This window comes from Drosophila erecta, unplaced genomic scaffold, assembly GCF_003286155.1.
Source record: "Drosophila erecta strain 14021-0224.00,06,07 unplaced genomic scaffold, DereRS2 tig00000055-arrow-pilon, whole genome shotgun sequence".
Taxonomy (NCBI): domain Eukaryota; kingdom Metazoa; phylum Arthropoda; class Insecta; order Diptera; family Drosophilidae; genus Drosophila; species Drosophila erecta.
Genome location: NW_020825200.1, coordinates 6,707,439 through 6,726,013, shown reverse-complemented (window position 1 = coordinate 6,726,013; position 18,575 = coordinate 6,707,439). Strand labels below are relative to the sequence as shown.

Genomic DNA, 18,575 nt, shown 5'->3' with positions numbered 1-18,575 from the left:
TATCTCCATAAAATTATCAGTTCGGTCCTATCAGCTTAATTTTGCGTTATTGCCAGGGCATTATGAAAAATTCCCTCTGTGTTCGATGCCTAAGTGGCATCAGGTGCGTGTGTTTTAAGCCACTTTATGCTGCTGTGCACGTAATTAGTTAACAAGTTACATAAGTCCTCAGACCTAAGCCGTTTAAGTAGCCATGGAGCGTTGATGCTTTCGTCCTCCTTTCGGGTTTTCGTTCTTCTGCCACTTATAGTCGGCTTTGTCCACTTGTAGCTAACGTACACGTTCGTATGAACGTGTATACGGGTATCTACACGGAGAGAAATTGAAGTCCCCTTCTAACTTCTTATGAAATGAGGAAAGATTGACAAACTAACAGTAATGATTTCGACTTGAAATGTATTTTTAGTAAGTATTAATTGTAATTGTAGTTAACCAGTAATTGCTTAATAAATTCCTTTGCTTAAATAATACCTTCTAGTTTAATAGTGTAGTATAGAAAGAGAGAAAATAAAATGGGATTTACAAAAAGTGCCCAATAACAAAACCCAAACGCTGGGACTGAAACTATTCTTTCTGTGCATCGGTACGTTTGGGTTGGCAAGGACATTTTATGCAGCTAATGATGTATTCATTTTCTATGTGCAGCTCTGGCTCCTCCCCAGTGTGTCTTTTCAGGCTTTCAATTGCCGGCAAATGAAGCTCCTTGTGGGGCTGTCAGAGCGTTTTGTGTGCTTAGTGCAGTGGAAAGATACTTGAGTTCGTATGAGCAAATAATGCGATTTGCTTAATGAGCTTGCCAGAACACAAAAAAGAAAAAAAAAAGGACACAGCACATACACACGCCGATAAGTAGGCAATTCGGTCAGCGAATTTCAACCTTGAACTCAATCTGTGAGCCGTAGTTAATTCCGGTAAATATATTCACAAATTCCGGCTGGCTGGGGCCGATTTTTTGGCCCTTCGCTCCCAGGAGAACTATAAATAACCCTTTCGATAACAAACATTGCGATGTGTTGATAATAAAGGGTTGATTTATTTCTATGCTATGTTGTGATTTATGACCTTTAATGGCCGCCGATGGAAAAGCTTGTGATGCGAACGCCGTGGTTGTTGAACAATAAAGGAGAAAGAAATTCGACAACGAAAATTTAACATTTAACATTGGGCAGCTGCAAAAAATGTGAAACAAAAGTCACGGAAATTGTGGTGACTGGTGTCCCTTGAAGTTAATCAGTGCGGAGACATGGGAATCCCATCCCATCTAATAGATTTAAAATTTCCCTTAACAAACAAGTTCTTTGTATCTTCATATATGTATAAGCAACGGTGCCTATCAAATGTTGCGTTTAATAATTACGCTCAAGTGGAATGCGAATTTTAATATAATTATGACTCAAAACGAGGAAAATCCTGAATGATTAGCTCATCACGTTCCATTTAAAGAACCCCCTGATAAGCCCCATAGTCGAGCTTATTAAAAGGAAAAGCACGACGATCGATCTACAGTTGCGCAATGCAATCAGTTGCACTTGGAGTCTCAGCACTGCTGTTTCTGTTCCCCGTCCCGGGATCATCGCAATATCTCGACGGAAGGTGTGGAGTTCTGCCGAATGGAAAGATTGGGAATAATATCTGGAGTCCGTGGATGGCTTATCTACATACTTCGGAATTGATATACGTGTGCGGCGGCACTGTGATAACTGAAAGTCTGTCAGTCGAATCAAGTTCTTGCGATCCGAATACATATTCCTTTACATTGCAGAATTAATCCTGACTGCAGCGCATTGCACTAGGGCCAAGGAACAACTGCACGTGACTTTGAAATATATACCTACAATTAGTTTTATTTTTACATATGCTTGCACTTTGCAGAGTAGCTAGTGTGGGGGAGTTTATACAAGCAGAAGATGGTAATGAGACGATATCATCAGCGCACCAAGTAAACCAAACCTTTGTACATCCCTTATACAATATGACCGCAAACGCCAATGATATAGCAATTCTCGGTTTGGCTACGGATATTGTGTTCTCAAGTGAGTTTCTTCTTATTTATATTTCGCTTTTTTGAAATCCATTGAAAATCCCATATAAATATGAATTTTATTGCATTTTTCAAATTCGATTTTGTTCTCTGCTTAGAAACTATTAGGCCTATTTGCATAATGTGGTGGACCATTTGGAGAGAATATGTCGACAACATCCAGGTGCTAAGCGGTGCACAATGGGGTATGTCCTATGATCGAAATGAGAGTGAAGCATTTCGAATTACGGACATTAGACGTCAACCAGCAAGTATGTGTTCCATCTTAAATGGCACTGCAATTTTGAGCAGCCAGTTCTGCGCAGGAGACTCGGATACAAAACTGTGCAACGTAGACTTCAGCACTCCACTGGGAGCCACTATATCCTTAAGCAATTTTAGGCGCTTTGTCCTCATCGGCTTTGCAACCGCCAACCAAAGATGTAATAGGCCAAGCGTTTATACGGATGTCCTAAGTTACACCGATTTCATAATTTCAGTATGGCGGCAGTACCGCAAATTTGATAGACAACCTTTTCAGGGGCGCTGCGTAGGAACGAAGGCCTTCGCAACTTCCGGAAAATCCCGATTTTGTTTGAACAATTAAAATGCTTGAATGGCCGAGGTGCCCGCCCACATGCCAACCGACAGCACATTAACTACAAATTACATTCACATTAGTGTTTCGGAATTTTGCAGCCTGCCCATCCGGACGGTTCCTTGGTCCTTCGTCCTTGGTCCTTGGTCCTTGGTCCTGGAGCTGTGTTCCTTCTGCCCGGTTCCTCGATTCGGCCTGCTCGTGCTCGTCCTCTTGCGCTTTTCATTTCATTTCGTTTCGCTGCCTTGCTTTTTTCACCAAACACCTAATAAATCAAAGCGGACTCGTGAGAGACCCCAGGAGTATGCTTGTTAAATGCTCGTAATAAATTAGCTGCCGCCTCCCGGACCGCAAAGCCTGGCCCGGCCCCGCCCCCTGAACACCCGCCCACCTGCCAGACATTGGCTCCCCAACTCCAGGGCCCTGATTATTGGCTTAGCTCATGGTCTGACCATTTTACAATTGCCTCCTCGCCATCCGATGCCCGCCAATTGAACTCAATCGATGCCATTCCTGCTCTACACTCTGTGGCCCAGACTCATTCATTTTGCTAGCAATTTTTTCTTTTTCTTTTTTTGTTAGACATTTTTTTGTTCTTTTTTTTGTTATTTTTTAATGAAGTCAGCGCAAAATTTTACGCTGGGCTAGCAATTATTGTGCATGGCGGGTGGAGTTTTGCGATTGGGGGAAAAGATTTCCCGCATTTGGCGTTCCCTTTTATGCAACTCATTTTTAATTCCGCTTTGCTTGAACTTTACGCAAATAATTTGGGTGAAGTGTTTAAAACTAGCTGCTTTGTTCTCAAAGAATACTGTTAACTATTCGAAAATGTTCACGGCTCATATTAAACACAAAGAATATTACTCTAATAATGCGGTGCTTGAGTTCCTTTATATAATTTTGCGAAACTTAAGTTTCCCAAGGGCTTCTTGTAACTCTTCCCGTTACCAAAAGGCTCGTGTTGACTGAAATCAGCTTTCTTTGATATATGCACATACTCGTATATACAAAGAGCTCATGAGCACATACGGACATTTTTATGAGCTGCGCGTAAATGTTGCATAATTGTTTCATGTACACAATGTCACACGCACGCGACTAACGAAGTGCTCCATGATCGGCGAAGAAGTCGCAGTTTTCTGGCAGAGGGAAGCAGGTGGGTCGAGTCGACGCTAATTGGAATGCCAGAGACAGGTAGAGGAAACCAAGTAGCAGGGATAGTCATCAGCAGCATCCCACATACTGCACTGCGCGAAATGGTATGTTGTTAACGGAATGAACGAAGTACTTTTAATAACACACTGCCATAGATATATACACAATTCTACAAATACAAAAGGTAGCTGTCTTTATTAAGCGCACATTTGTTAATGGGCATTTTGCAATTTATAAGTAAATACCATTTACTTACTGTGTAGCACATTTTGTGCCAGCCAGGCAAACTTGATGAGAGGCTCCTTCTTGACTTCCAGCCTCCGTGCCAAACTTCCTTTCTACCATTTTATTTGAACAACTTTGGCGCAGCAAAGTTCTTAAGCGTGCAAGTAAAAATGCAACGTCAACGCCTCGAACGTAAACCCAAAGTTAAATGTATCTGAGTACCAGGCGCAGCTTGGCAATGGGGAGTGCATCACGCTAATTTCAGCAAACGCGTGGCAGGCTAAAATTAAAATAGCAACGCCAGAGATGCTTACTTCCACAATCAGCAGCAAATAAAAGGTGGCGTGCGCTGCCAGGTATGCGACCAAATTTGTGCAGGCCGCTGCAGAAAGTTGCACGTTCTTGAAGCTTCCTTATATGTTCACTTACTTTTATTATAAAAAAAATTGAAAAAATCTACTATAGTTTAGATCACTGACATAAGCACCATATAGAGCAAAACTCTAGAGTTTCCGATTTTATTTTTAAGTTTCCACAAGAGCTGCTGACGTTCTGTTCGAGTTTATAAAATAAAAGCCCCGAAATTCCAAGACTTATTTTCATTCAAAGCCCGAAAATAAGGGAACTCGGTATATATTCAGAAGTGAGCGGCTGAAAGGCTAAGCAATTTTTTGTAATACATGCAGCAGCAGCAGACGTGGTGGCTTGGTCACTTGGCAGTTGCATGCCGCACGCGTTCAGTTCCCCCACCGCTTTTGGCCACAACTGTTGCCCAAGGCAGCCCAAGGAAAATCGCTGCAAATGAAAAATCACAGCGCCGTGCAGCGGTGCCTCATTCCGTGCGCCACACTTCCGCTTTCCCGCATTCTCTTCCGCTTCCTGGCCTTTGGGTGCCGCTCACCCACTGGCCAGCGAGGTCCTAACATTTTTATTGTGTTCTGCTCGGTGTGGCAAAGTCATATTCATTCACATTCATTCATTCATTCACTTCTGACTTGCAACACATTTTTATATATCTTCTCCTTTGGTGTTGCTCTTTTTTTCTGGGCACAGAGTGTGAATGGTTTTGTATTTTTATCCCAGTTTCTCACATACACTTCTTAGGAATTTATTTTATTCCCGAAGATCTGAAACTGCACCTCACCTTCAACTATGCAGCCAATTAAATATAACAGTGAAAAGTGAATTTCCTTCATTGCGTTTATCCAAGGATTTGAGGTCTTAAGTCATTTATCAATTTAAATTCATACATTTTGTAGATGATTGTTAGGTAAAGAGGTGTTTGTAGTCGGCCTAACTGAATGACATTCGGTTTTTATTTCTATTTTTCGTTTCCATTTCCTATTTTCACATTTTTACTTCTGTCTGTGCTTTGGCTTTTTGATGTGTCCCATTTTGTGTTTGGTGTGGTGTGTGCAGTTAAAAGATTTATAAATATGAATTTTATACATTGTGGCATGAAAAATGCAAATTTTAGAAATGGCCAAAGGAAATAGAAATGGTCGTGCGCAAGAGCACAGATTTTGCATTCCCCTCAAAAGACTGGATGTCCCAGCATTCCCGTTTTCCCCTTACCACCGCCCATTTTGTGTCTCATTTTTTGTGTCCTTACAAAGGAGTTTAATAGTTTTTTCCACCATTTTTTTGTTCTCACACAGATGCGTTTAATGGTCGAAAGACTGAAACATCCAGGATTGTAGCGAATGCAACAAATGGCCACAGGAACCACGAAAATAATACTCGTTTAATAGAATGAAATAAGGCATATCGGCACAGTGCTTCATATAGTATTTAAATTAGTTTACTTCTAGTGTACTAGTGTTTTTGAGTACATTTGAGGTATGTCTTATGGTACTTCTTTTTGTTAGGCCAAATCTAAAAAACTTAATTTTTTAAAGGTACGTTTAGGTCGATTCAACACCAAACGAAACACTTTCGTTTCATTACTAGATAATTAATTGTTATTTGTGCACGTTTTTTACAGACCACTGGTAGAATAAACTTGTTATTTTTTTGTTGTTGGGCAATGTCATAAATCAGTACACTTTTATGCAAAATTTTCCGGAAATTTTGTGGCAAAAATTGGCAAGTGCTGGCTAGCTGAGGGACATTAATATTTATTAACATGTGGTGCATGATTAATGCATAGTAATAAAATTAGTTAAAGCCTCGAGGATGTACTCTTTACAAATAACGGTTTCAAGTTGGATTGTAAAGTGTAATTAATATTAAATGTCATCAATTATTCTAAAACAGCACATTCGTGCACATGGGGTGCGATAATTGACAGAGAAATCGCTATTCCCATTTAAATCAATTAAATTATGAATGCGACTAAAATTATTTAATGATGCACAGGGCCACCCCGGTTTGGCTTTTCCCATCCACTTGATGACAGCAATAAAATACATTTTATATTGCGCAATTGCAGTTAATTATTAATTCAATAAATTGTTGCCCACTCACTTAAAAGTATTTCAAATAATTGTCATCAATAAGTGCTCATGAGTGTGTCTGTTGGTGAAGCAAATTACATAAATTATGCAGTTTATCAACAGCCGAGGCAAAGAAATTGTCATTTAAAGAGTGTGTTAATTGTCAAGTGGCTTGCGGAAATACGAATTTTAATTGAAATAGCCCACTGAAGCACCTATGAAATTAATACTTAGGCTATTTGATAATTTGCAAAAGGTAAATAATTAACTATTCGCCCTCATGTCCTTCAAATTGCGTGTATTTGAATAGTAAAGACCTCTGTAATTTGGTACTCTGTGAATTAGCTACCAAAGTGAATCATTAAATTTTATCGACTGTAAGCATTAAGTTTCACATGACTTTGCCGCAGCGCATTACCAAATTAATTGTTCTTTGCTGCTGGCTGTTAAAACCCTTCTCAAAAAGCTCCTATTGCCTCAATTATGCCTTTCAGTAGGCAATTGTGAAGTCGCCACAGCAGCTTCGGATTTTATTACAACGATTTACATAAAAGCACATACAATCGTAATCGTAATTTTTGAGACAATCAAATTAGTTGGCTAAATCAGTTTACGCTCGGTGACATTTCAACGAGTATTTTGTCTCTCCTGATTAGCCAGTAGTTGCACAAAATTGAAATATAGAAAAATCCTTTTCCATGATATTAAGGAGATGATGATCTTAAACAATCTCTTAAGCTCAACCTTATCAACTAAAATGCCGCCAAAACTCGATGTGGCTTAGGACATTCGTGTAGATACTGCCGATCTGGACAAATCTCTGTATCTTTTTGTATCATATCGAATTAAGCTCGCCTGTGTTAAAAACTTTTGTAGCAATCTCAAGGACAGCTATATCCTTCACAAGTGCGATCATATCGAAATAAGGATGTGCTTAGAGAGCAGCATATTATTCTTTATCTGAGGGAAGGAAGATAACAGAAATTTCATAAGACTTCCAGATTTTCCCTTGGGATCCCCTACTGTTTAGGGAATCTCCATTGAATTTAGGGAAGTGCATGGCATTTCGGGGAATTCGAAAGAGTGCTCCCAAGCCTACGGGTCACCGACGGCAGTCAATTTTCTTGTTTACAATACGCAGCCCCACATCCCCATTCGCATTCACATTCACACACGCACACAATGACAAATAGCAAACAATTACAGGAGGCGGGGCGAGGCTGTCCACGCCCCCATATCTTTGTGCGGCTGCGGTGTTGTTGTTGGTTTTTGGCCGCAATAAATACAATTTGCATGACAAAATAGCAAACACCGGCAGCTTTTGCATGTGTCTGTGTGGCTCTGTGTGTCCCTCTGTGTCCCTCTGTGTCCCTGTGTGTGTAAGTGTGCGTGGGCGGGAGATGAGTTGGGGGGCGTGGCGTGGCGCGGAAGCGTCTGCAGGTTCACTCAGCCAAACAAAACTACACACAAAAACAATCAACGAGCAGTCCACTGCAACAACACTGCCTACAAAGGACCTCATTGCATGGCCCTAAACACCGAATTCGAAGCACCCTTCGCACATTTAACAAATTTCAAATCAGTGCATTTTACTTGCATTTACTTTATTTTACTACTTCATGATAGTGAGGTGTACCTACTTACTAACTTACTGACTTACTTGACTTTAAGCTAATTTCCAGAAATTAAAGTCATAAAGTTAGGATTTATTTTGTAGATAGATATATTAGGAAAAATGTATCTACTAGCTATTAAGTCAAGTAATCAACTTGAATAGTGGCTGAAAAAGTATGAGTTGAACTGTTGCAGTAAACATTTCTATTTCGTTTTTAAGGAACATTTTCCATACACCGACTACATTAATTAACTTCTTCACTACTGAATTGACTGAATTGCATATGCATGATGGAAATAAAAATACTCTTCGCAAGAGTAATACAGAAGCAAACGAGGCGGAGGCTGAGGTCCGTAGTTAGGCTTCTGCCGCTTCTGTGAATCAACTTATGAATATTCAATTTTACATAAAAGATTTTTTGTTGTTGCTGTCGTAGCTGTTGTTATTTTGAGTTTTTGTTGCCACTGTGCTGGAGCTGTTCTTTCGCAGCCGTTCCTGGTTGCAGACCTTTTTTCAGATATCTCGCCGCTTTTCATGGCTGCAAAAACTCTTCATGCATGCCATGAAATGTGAAAAATATTGGCCGGGCTGACAGTTTGGGGTGTTGGTTACTGGGTGGGATGAGCTAAGTGAGGTATAAAGTGGGTAGTCTCGTAAAGTAGAACTAGCCGGAAGATAATGGAGAGGCACTGAAAGAAATAAGCTGGGCTGTGCAACCAAGTTTGTGTGTGCAAGGAAGTGAGTTTAAAAATATTAATTTGATGCCAAATTTATCTTTTTAAATAACGAAAGTTTCCAAATGAGACAAGGGAAAACTGAAAATTTAGCCACGACAGATTGATGAGGCACATAACAAAGCTTTTATTGTCTGCAGGGAGACCGAGTTTATGCTCATCAATGCCCAATTCGGCGTACTCAGTCCAAATCCAGATCCTTTTCGAGAAAAGTGCCCTGCGCCTGAAGTTTCGACGCCTTCATGACGGACAGCGACTTGAGAAGGTCGTCCATTTGGATTTCCAAGTGTTCCAACTCCCGCATGTTCTGATCCTTAACCTCGAAGTCCCATTCAATCTTGCCTTTTCCAATTTGCTCGCCGGTGTTCAGCTTTTCGCGCATAAACTGGCGCATGCGGTACATGGATGCGTGGCGACACAATTCGCGTAGATCAGATCCTGAAAATCCCGCCGTCAAGCGCGCCATTTCCTTCAGGTCAACCGAAGGACTCAGTTGCTCGGTCTGGAGGATCAATTGGAGGATTTCGCGTCGCTGGCAGTCTCGCGGCACTCCTATATGAAATTGTGCGGGCATGCGTCGCAGGATGGCTTTGTCGAGGTCCTGCGGCCGGTTTGTGGCGCCCAAAACGAGGACACAAATGTTGGTATTGCTCATTAAGCCATCCCACTGCAACATAAACTGCGTCTTCATCATGGCGGTGGCCTCGTGATCGTTGCTACCCCGCATCCTGAGAAAGGATTCGATTTCGTCTATGAAGATGATGCAGGGCTGCAGCTTTTTGGCCAGTGTGAAAACGGCTGTGGCCAGCTTCTGGCTTTCGCCGTACCACTTGTCCGTTAGAACACCGACATCCAGATTGATGAATCGCATCCCTGCATCCTTGGCAATGGCCTTGGCGATCAGGGTCTTGCCACAACCGGGCGGTCCATGCAGCAGGACTCCCTTGGGCGCCCGCCACAATTTCGATCGGCTAAAGAGCTTACGATGACGCACTGGGAGCACCACCGTCTCCCTGAGCTCCTGTATAGTCCCATCCAGTCCGGCTATATCCGACCAGCTGACATCGATGTCCTCGGGCGTAACCAGATGCGAAGCGATCATCATCTCATGCTCACTAAAGTCACGAGCTCGAAACTTCTTTCCCGCGCCATTTGGCGAGGAGTTCAACTTGCGCAGCTGCTCCTCTGCCAGATATTTCGCCTTGCCCCGCATCTTATTATTGGGATCCAGCGCGTTGATCATCCACTTGGCAGTGTAGTACGTAAACGCGCTGAACGCACACACCCGGATTACGATGGCCAGGATATGGCCCTGAGTTCCCTCCTGCGGGTCCATTTTACACACACCAATTTGTATCGACAAACCAATATCGAATAATAAATGTCACTTATGAATACCCATCGATATATGACTACTGCCTACTGATATACTATGCCCAACACTGAATTACGATGAATATAGGATAGTCAAGTGTCTTAGAAGAATATTTTTAAAAAATAGTCTCTCACAGACAATGAGAAAAAAAGCACAAAGGTGCTTTCTAAAAATTTGTTAGGTTTCTAAATATAAAAAGGATTTCCGCCACACTGGTATTATATTAAAGTTTGATACTGCGTACAATATGGCGTGATAAGCCATTTTTACCCACTGTGCATTGTCCAGATGCGTTTTAATTTCTGTTTAACTTTTCCGGGCTGCCTCTGTTCCTCCTTCACGATTTTGACGCTAACCTGCAAGAAAAGCCGGCAAAAAAAACGGAAAAAGCTCGAGTGGAAGGCGGAGAAGAATGTTTTCTAGTTTAGTATCTCTCAGCGGAAGTCAATGTAACAAAAGATAAACTTGTCGAGCCAGCTGCTGTTCCTTGTTCCTTGTATCTAGCTGCGAGAATCCATCGCCGCTCCTTCGGTATCCTGTTGAATTGGACGCAGCAGCCAAGGACGAAGGCCAGGCCATAGGACGGTCAGAAGTATTAACTAAACACTGCAGCAATTTATCTGCGAACCCCTTTACCACCCAATTTACCCAGCCCACCGAACATAGGTCAGTTCTGTGCGTTGGCTTTGTCTTGAAGTTATTTCCGCTGCCCTTTCCCCCTTCACGGAAATCGCTGCGCACTGTGTTGTTTTGGGCTTCCTTCCGCATTACAAAAGAATTACTCAACACACAATGTCTGCGCAAAGTTTTCACTACTACGAACAGAGCCCTTTTATCCACCGTTTCTGCCCAATAGTTTTCATATTCCTGGCCCAGGTGTCTCTGTCTGCCCCCCAAAAATTGGTATTTGGCCAAAGTCTTGTTAGCATTTTAATCCAACAACTTCATGTCTGTATGTGCCAGCCAAAAATTAAATCTAATCCAATGCAGAAAATATTGTAAGTTAAATGAAATGGGAGTAATCAGTCAATGTAAAACTAAATCGTACTATAATCCATATGGCTTTAGTTAGATTGAGCTATTTGCCAATAAAATAAATTGAATTAAAATGAAGACGAAGCAATGCATGTGCCATAATTTCTTTAAATAAATATAATTAAATTACCATTTCAAAGATTACCTTAAGGAGTGAAATGCATCTCAAACTGTGGAGTGGCTTCCTCTTTCTGAGCCCTAAAAACTGATCTGCTCTTGACCTTTGCCCACTTAACAGAGTTTTCTATCTTACCGCCTCCGTTGGGCGCTATTATGGATGCAATTTCAGTGCGCACTTTGTGCAACATCTTTAAGCTCGTTAGCGTGCCGGGAACCTTTATGTTGAGCAAACAGCCCAAGTTCTTCCACTGTCTGAGCTACTTTTGAAGAGTTCATAAAAATCACTTCAGCTATGCAATATTTCATGATTTCACCAACTCCTGCTCGCTCACTACCTTGAACTGGATACCACCCACTATATTCGTAGTCCTTTCCCCTTATTTCGTCCTCTTTGTCAGATTCCAAGTTCGCTCGTTCGTTCTGCTGAGCACACGAAAAGTTTAATTATATTTTTTGTTGTTATTACTGTGCCTATATTGTTGCAAACTGAAGCTTTCACTTGAAAACTTTTGCAGAATTCGTCAAAATGTGACATGACGACAGAAAAAATTCTTTTACTTAGCTGTCTTTTTATGCAAACTTTAAGCATCTTGCATCATACAACGGAAAACATATTTAAGAATAACATTATAATAGTTTAATATTTAGTTTTAAATTTATTAGAGTAAAAAATAACAGGCTCTTCAAATAGAGTACTTGAAATTCAAATATGCATGCGGATTTAATTTGGCTTTTATTAAGGAATAGTCCTCAACTCAATTGACCTTCCTTCAGAGATCCTGTCATCACTTCCATGTTCCTCTTCTTTGTCAGTCTGCCCATTATCATGTCGTAAAGCGCATTGACATGGGGAGACAAATAAACATCCAGCCTGATATGATCTTCAATTTCTCGTAACAGGGTGACACAGGCGTCGAACTCATCCGCGTAGAACTTGGCCAATATGTGCCACATTTTGGGCGAAAGCTGAAAGAATGGCTTAAATGCTTCCGAGTTGATGGCGCCCAGCTGTAGGCTCTCCCGATCAAAAGTGGCTAGAGCGCAAAGACCAGCATATAGAGTAACGTCTTCGGGTGCCACGATTTTGTCGTAATCGTACCGCCCAAACGGAGTGTTCAGGAAATATTGGGCGGCTGTTTTGTATATCTTTAGGCCCATGTAAGCCAAGCCGGCAGCACAGCTTAGACGACCTGGTACCTCCAGGGCCAGATTCTCGAATCCAAAGGCATACTGCTTGGCCTCATCGATGTAGGTGAGTACGTACCACCAGTTGTCCATGTAAATGGAGACCCTAATCAGGTTCCGGAACATATTGATCACATTCTCGCTGCTGGTACAGTAGGGCCTGGCTCTAGCATAAAACTTGACCGCCATCTGCAGGTTTCCGCTCTTCTCGTAATGATCCCCGATCTCCTCCAGAATGCGCCGCACATAAGAGCTGCCCGAGTTCGATTTCTTGAAGTTCAGTTCGGCGTCCAGTTCCTGGAGCATCAGCGTGGCTTCCATGGTGTTGTCCTCCACCCAGTAGGAATCATAGGGCACCAAGGCTCTCCCCCTGCCGCTCGACGTGCTCGGCTCGTTGCCATCGGGGGCATGACGTTCTTTTCCATGGGTGGTGTATTTCCTGTCCACCTCAACGCAGAGCGTTTTGTAGAGCTCGTCGTACAACTTGACATTGTAGGTGGTCTTCACGTGATTGAGGGCCAACTCAAGGGCAGGAACACTCAGCTGCGGGCAGACCTGGGCAATGAACTTCAATCGGATGAGACGAGGAATGTCCGTATAGCGATCGGCGTAGCTGGGCAGGTTTATCAAGGTCTTGTCCCCATAATCCATGGCATTGGGTAAGTTTTAAGTCAAGGGAACCGGCTGTGAGTGGAGAAATTCGGAACCTTTCTCCGGAATTTTTTGTATTTTTAGTCAAAATGCTTGTGAATGGAGAGGAATGGCGTTCTAGTTACTTATTACACCCGTTACTCGTAGAGTAAAAGGATTCGTGGAATAGTTTCCGACCATATAAAGCAGCTATGTTATTCTTGACCAGGATCACTAGCCGAGTCAATCTGGCCAGGAACTATAAAAGCGTTAGAGTAGATATTTAAAACCTGGTTGTGCACCTTCAAAAGTTATTAAAGCGTGAAAATGTAGTTTTCAGCTTGAATCCTGTGATGAATATGTTTCATTTTCGATTTTTCCCCAGACTTGGCATCCAGGTATTTTTAAGAGCTAAGCATTTGGCCACCTTGAACAGCCGGCTAAGAGCCAAATCAATTCAACGCTTTGCACGATTTTCCACCATTTCGGTTTTGGCCATTTTCTATTTGCGTGCGGAAGCGAAAGACCAACGACCAGGCCAATAAATTCAGCCAAAGGCGACGCATCAATAAACCGTTAACTAGCGGTAACAATTTCTTATATAAGTACGAATCCTTTCCCTTCGTTTCCCTACTGATTTATGGCTCTCTGATGTCTGCGATTTCTCAAGTCCTGGTAATTTGATTTTTGCATTTTATCCCTACCTCCCCAACCAACCCTCGTTTGATCCCTTTCAATGCCTTTTGCCAATTTGATTTGTATCTGTATAATGGAATTTGGTTATTTCCCTGGGAATTGTAACCGTTTCGGACAATCTGCAGATACAAACTCGCGTACGGGCTGTTGCATATTGCATTTTTGCGAGCATGTCAGGGCACCCGGCACCAAATGCCGGTACCAAATTCATATCATCTGCTCCCTTCTACCCGACTGGAAGGCCCAAATACCAATGAACTTACACATACAGTTTTTATTCATATCTAATATTTTTTACCGGTTATTATAGTTCTTCAATACGAGCATAATAGAATTGTCATATGCTCAAAAAATACGAAAGCTACTTTGTTGCTAGTTGAATTTAGACATGCGGCAGGCTTTCAAAACAGTCATTTAGCAAGGTCAAAACTTGATAAAAATCCTTGGATGAAATCGAAGTTGATTAGCCAAATCGGCGGCGGTAGTGGCGCCACATATCGCAGATGGCCGGCTTGAGCAGGCAGTTGCACTCGATGGGCCGAGCATCCGGGAAGGGATCACGCCGACACTCGGAGAAACTTGGATACTTGGTCTTCGGTCTAGTGCCACAACGTCTAAATGGACGACGGCACTTGGGCGGATTGCGGGCGGCCACACAACAGTTGGGCATCTTGAAGCGCGGACACTTGAATGGCGGCTTAATACAGGGCTTGATCAGATTAAGCTCCAGTTTGCCCAGGACACACAAATCCTCGGGGCACTTGGCCTTGATCGACTTGCGCTTGCGGCGCGGCATCGGCGGCGGAATGGGTACACAGTGGGCCTTACGCTTCCGCCGCTTGACCACGCACTCGAACCAGGTCCGTGGATATTTCCGTTTGCCCATGTCCGAGGGCTTGTAGTGGGTGAGATCGATGGCCAACATATCGGTGGCGCAGTCTTCTAAACAGTTTTTGCGCGAATCGATGAAGGCGGGCATCTGAAACTCTGGATCGGAGCGGCACTTGTACTCGGTCCGTCGCGTCGTTTGCCAACAGGCATCGTATACCTTTGACCTATCCACCTTCTCCATGGGCTTTAGGTCCTTGCGCGGCAGAATGGGCGCTGTATAGTGGCTCTCCGAGCGAAACGTTGACGGTGGCAGAAAGCCCAGGACTTGCTTTTGCAACAAGTGCGACATGCCAACCAGCGTTTTGCTTTTTGTCAGCATCTTAATTTTGGTTCGTTTAAAACTAGTTTGCAGTGAGTCCTCAAATCAAAACGAGTTAATTTTGGGTTCAAAATGGTAAAAGGGCGACACGCTTACTCCGACTTCAATTTCGCAAGTTAATTACTGACCGCACCGCATTTTTGTAATTTTTGTTGATGTACTCCCGTTGAGACGTTTGAGGAGACTAAAACGTGGGCTGTCGTTCTGGGGGCAAATCACTGACAGCTAGCCTGATACAAATCTCATGGATGCTTAGAATTTTTCGGTTTCCCAACCTCCCAAAATATCATGTTTCCATCGATATCAGCCAGCATGGGTTCAAATTACATAATGCTGGTTTCTTATCGAACATTTTTTTTAATATTAACCATGCGAGCAAAATCATTTCTATGAGTCAAAGTTTTAGGAGCAAAAATCACTGGAACTCGTCGAACCCTTTGCTTCAACTGGAAATAAGGGCAAGCTGAAAAACATTAATTGGACCAGGTTGCGACTTGCCACGCCCCGTTAATGTCCACTGACAGTCACACGCACTCGCCCACTTGACCGCTAAACGAGCACCGCGGCTTTGAGCCTAGATTGCAATTAAAATCGATTTTCAACTTTGATCGGCGCTCTTTGATTGCCAAAGCTGCCACACCCACAGCACAGCCCCCAGGGCCGCCCACCCGCCTGCGTTTGACGTCTATTGTGTCGATTTGTGTCTGTCAACGTCTGGGACTCCAACATCCAGCCGACAACCGCCCTTCGCCATCAGCCCTTTGAACAAATTTTAATGAAATTAGAAATTTGAGCGCGCCGATGAAAAACTGAAAACGATGTCAACGTTTTCTGGGGTACTGCACTCTCGGCCTCTCGATTACTTGCCAATTGTGAGCCAATTTTGACTTTGATTGCCGAGCCTGGTAGAAAGCCAGTGCCCATCTTTCAGCTATCAATCTGGCCGACTTTGATGCCTGGACCCAAAAATCTGTCGCCGAGATTGCTGCATTCAATCAAAGGTCACTTTCCAACGGTCAGGTCGCAATGGTTACTTCGGCACGAAAAGGGCAACTTCGTACTCGTAAACCAATTTCCCAAGCCTTCATTCTTAAAACAAGAAGAGCACTAAAAGCTTTGAATTTTAATACTTTTTAAACGGACCAGTTTGACACATTATGACACATTTATGCTATAAAACACTCAGAATGAACAAGAAATTTATACGGCACATCTGCCCCAGTGAGAAAATTTAATTATATTTCAATTTATTTCTATTACTTTTCCCCACCGCAGGAAATTAGCACAAACAGAAGATGACTAAGGAACGCAGCCAGGAGTGAAAGAAGGCTTCCACTTTCTGCACTCCAATTTACTGTCTTTGCCGCGGTAGAAGCTAGACAGGGTCTGCCACGCCCCCAGAGCCAGCTGCGGGGGCGTTTGCCACAATACAGACGGTGCGTTGGAAAGAATGAGCATTAATTAAGTTTGGGCTTGTGTTTGATAACTACCGATGGGTAAAGGAAAATAGTCCGCTCACAGCATTAAAGTATTTTTTATCGCAACTGTATAATTCATTTTATACACGGAGAATAGAGATATAAAGATGCGAAGCTATCAATAATTTCCGCTCTTAATACATTATTTTCTTCTTTTTTTAGAATATTTTAGAGAATTAAGTTATATATGTTTAAATCCATCCTTTCACGTGTAAATGTATGTTAGTCTAAGCTGTACACTTCATAGGTTTTCTAATTTTCCTGTGAAATTTGTAATTTTTTGTTTAAGGTCTCGCAAACTGGATCGTCCAATCAAAGCAATTGTCCAAAAACAAAACCCGAATTCAGACAGAAATTGAACTGACAACTCAAAAAAAAAATGGCAGGCAACAAGCCAATCATGTCTAAATAATTGTTTATTTTCATCAAAATTTATTGTTCACTGCACCTGCGGCATGCCCCGAAATTGAGCCACATAGACTGGTGCAGAAAAAGGGGCATTTGTATTTTCCAGACTTGTATAGATTTTCATGTGTACTCAAAAACATGGAAACTGAATGCCCTCATGAGTGTGCAAATTTTGTATATAATTTGTACAACAAACAAATGACTGCCAGAGCGAGACGGAGGCGCACTGAGTGAGACGGGGAGAGTGCGATTTAGGCTTTGTGCTGTGTTGACCATTCAGCTTGGGTAAATAAAACATGTAAGCTGTTTGACAAATATTTGCCATTGGCTTAAGCGCCATTGCACCCGCGATATCGGACACTTAAAGCCTGACCTGCGATGGCAAAGAATTTAGTTATAGTCCTACGTTTCATCGTTTCATCAAAGCTATACATTTTGGCAAACTTCTAGATTATAAAACAATATGTGGAACATTCAATATCTTATTAAATGTATTTGTCAAATTATAAAAAGAAGCTATTAAATATTTACGGCAGAAGGGTCCTGAATTCATGAGGAGTTTGGCTGCTGTTTTTGCTCTGTACACCTGACATACGGAACAGGCAGCCCGAGTGGCCAAGTGGGCGGCGAGGACGATGAGCGGCAGAGTTCAAATTCAATTACCTTTCAAATATTTGCATTTTGCGACACAAACTTTCATCATAATGCTGCACAATGGCTGCCACTCGAACGCCACTTGAAAGCGGCCAGTGGATGGGCGGTGGGCGGTTGGTGGAGCTGGGTGGCTGGTGGGTAGGCGGGGCTTTGTGGTGCAGGCACGATAAAGAACAGACCGGCAGGAAGCAGCACTCAAAACAGTTGCCGCTAATGTCGTCCTTCTTCCTTTGGCCCAAACGACGGCGACCCAACGTCGTCGAGTTCGGAAACGACAATGACGTTAACTTTCGCCGCCTACTGTTTCCCGCCGCTCCTCGTTGTCGCCCACTTTCGAAACAATTACAAAACAAAGGCCAGGGACTCCAAAGCCCCTGCAGCACAGCACGGTCGACGTTGGATGTCGGGCGCAGAAAAAAAATACGTAAATAAGCCAATTACAAAACAGAAATTGCAACAGCAACTATGCCGCCCTCTTACCAAAAGCCGCATGCAACTCGCTATATTTTCAATGTCCCCACGGCCAGATAAGCGGAATTGAACAACCTGCTTAGGCTCATATTTAAAAATTTATGTTTAAATAAAAGTTAAATGCAGAGAACTCAGCAAACTGCGATCGTAAGTAAAATACTTTGAGGTGATAATCTCCTGCTCTAAAACATATTTCTATATATTTCGAATATTCAGAAAATGACGTTTCTCAGAAAAGCTTAAAAAATTTTTGAATTTCAATGCATCGAGTCTCGACCAGAATTGCCAATTGATGCAAGCAGAAATTTGTCATTTCCGAAGCAGACATCGAATGCATTATGCATCAAGAAACATATAGTCACTCACACTCACTGACTCCACACACTAACCCTATTTACATGATGAATTCTTTGCCAAGCCCCAATTGAGGAACCAAGGTGACTGGTAACTGGTAACTGGTAACTGGTGACTGGCGATAGGTCCGCACAGAGCATAGGTAATGCCTTCCGTCGTCCTGCCAGTGGAACTCCG

At 42.6% G+C, this 18,575-nt stretch overlaps 4 protein-coding genes across 4 annotated transcripts; 1 reads left to right on the top strand and 3 right to left on the bottom strand.

Annotated features, from left to right (window-relative positions):
* Window positions 1-1,513: 1,513 nt before the first annotated feature.
* LOC6542341 (coagulation factor IX) lies at window positions 1,514-2,627 on the top strand. The gene is made up of 4 exons (XM_001968875.2): window positions 1,514-1,706; window positions 1,763-1,808; window positions 1,873-2,033; window positions 2,140-2,627. Exons 1-4 carry the CDS (start codon window positions 1,514-1,516, stop codon window positions 2,625-2,627), a joined length of 888 nt encoding a protein of 295 aa, XP_001968911.2.
* Window positions 2,628-8,880: 6,253 nt separating this feature from the next.
* On the bottom strand, window positions 8,881-10,205 carry LOC6543164 (ATPase family AAA domain-containing protein 1-B). Its single transcript, XM_001968874.3, has one exon. The coding sequence runs from the start codon at window positions 10,116-10,118 to the stop codon at window positions 8,964-8,966; it is 1,155 nt and encodes a 384-aa protein (XP_001968910.1). The 5' UTR covers window positions 10,119-10,205; the 3' UTR covers window positions 8,881-8,963.
* Window positions 10,206-12,031: 1,826 nt separating this feature from the next.
* LOC6543389 (COP9 signalosome complex subunit 1b) lies at window positions 12,032-13,232 on the bottom strand. Its single transcript, XM_001968873.2, has one exon. It carries the CDS (start codon window positions 13,146-13,148, stop codon window positions 12,063-12,065), a length of 1,086 nt encoding a protein of 361 aa, XP_001968909.1. The 5' UTR covers window positions 13,149-13,232; the 3' UTR covers window positions 12,032-12,062.
* An 845-nt stretch (window positions 13,233-14,077) lies between these two features.
* LOC6542739 lies at window positions 14,078-15,244 on the bottom strand. Its single transcript, XM_001968872.3, has one exon. It carries the CDS (start codon window positions 15,031-15,033, stop codon window positions 14,287-14,289), a length of 747 nt encoding a protein of 248 aa, XP_001968908.1. The 5' UTR covers window positions 15,034-15,244; the 3' UTR covers window positions 14,078-14,286.
* Window positions 15,245-18,575: the final 3,331 nt, after the last annotated feature.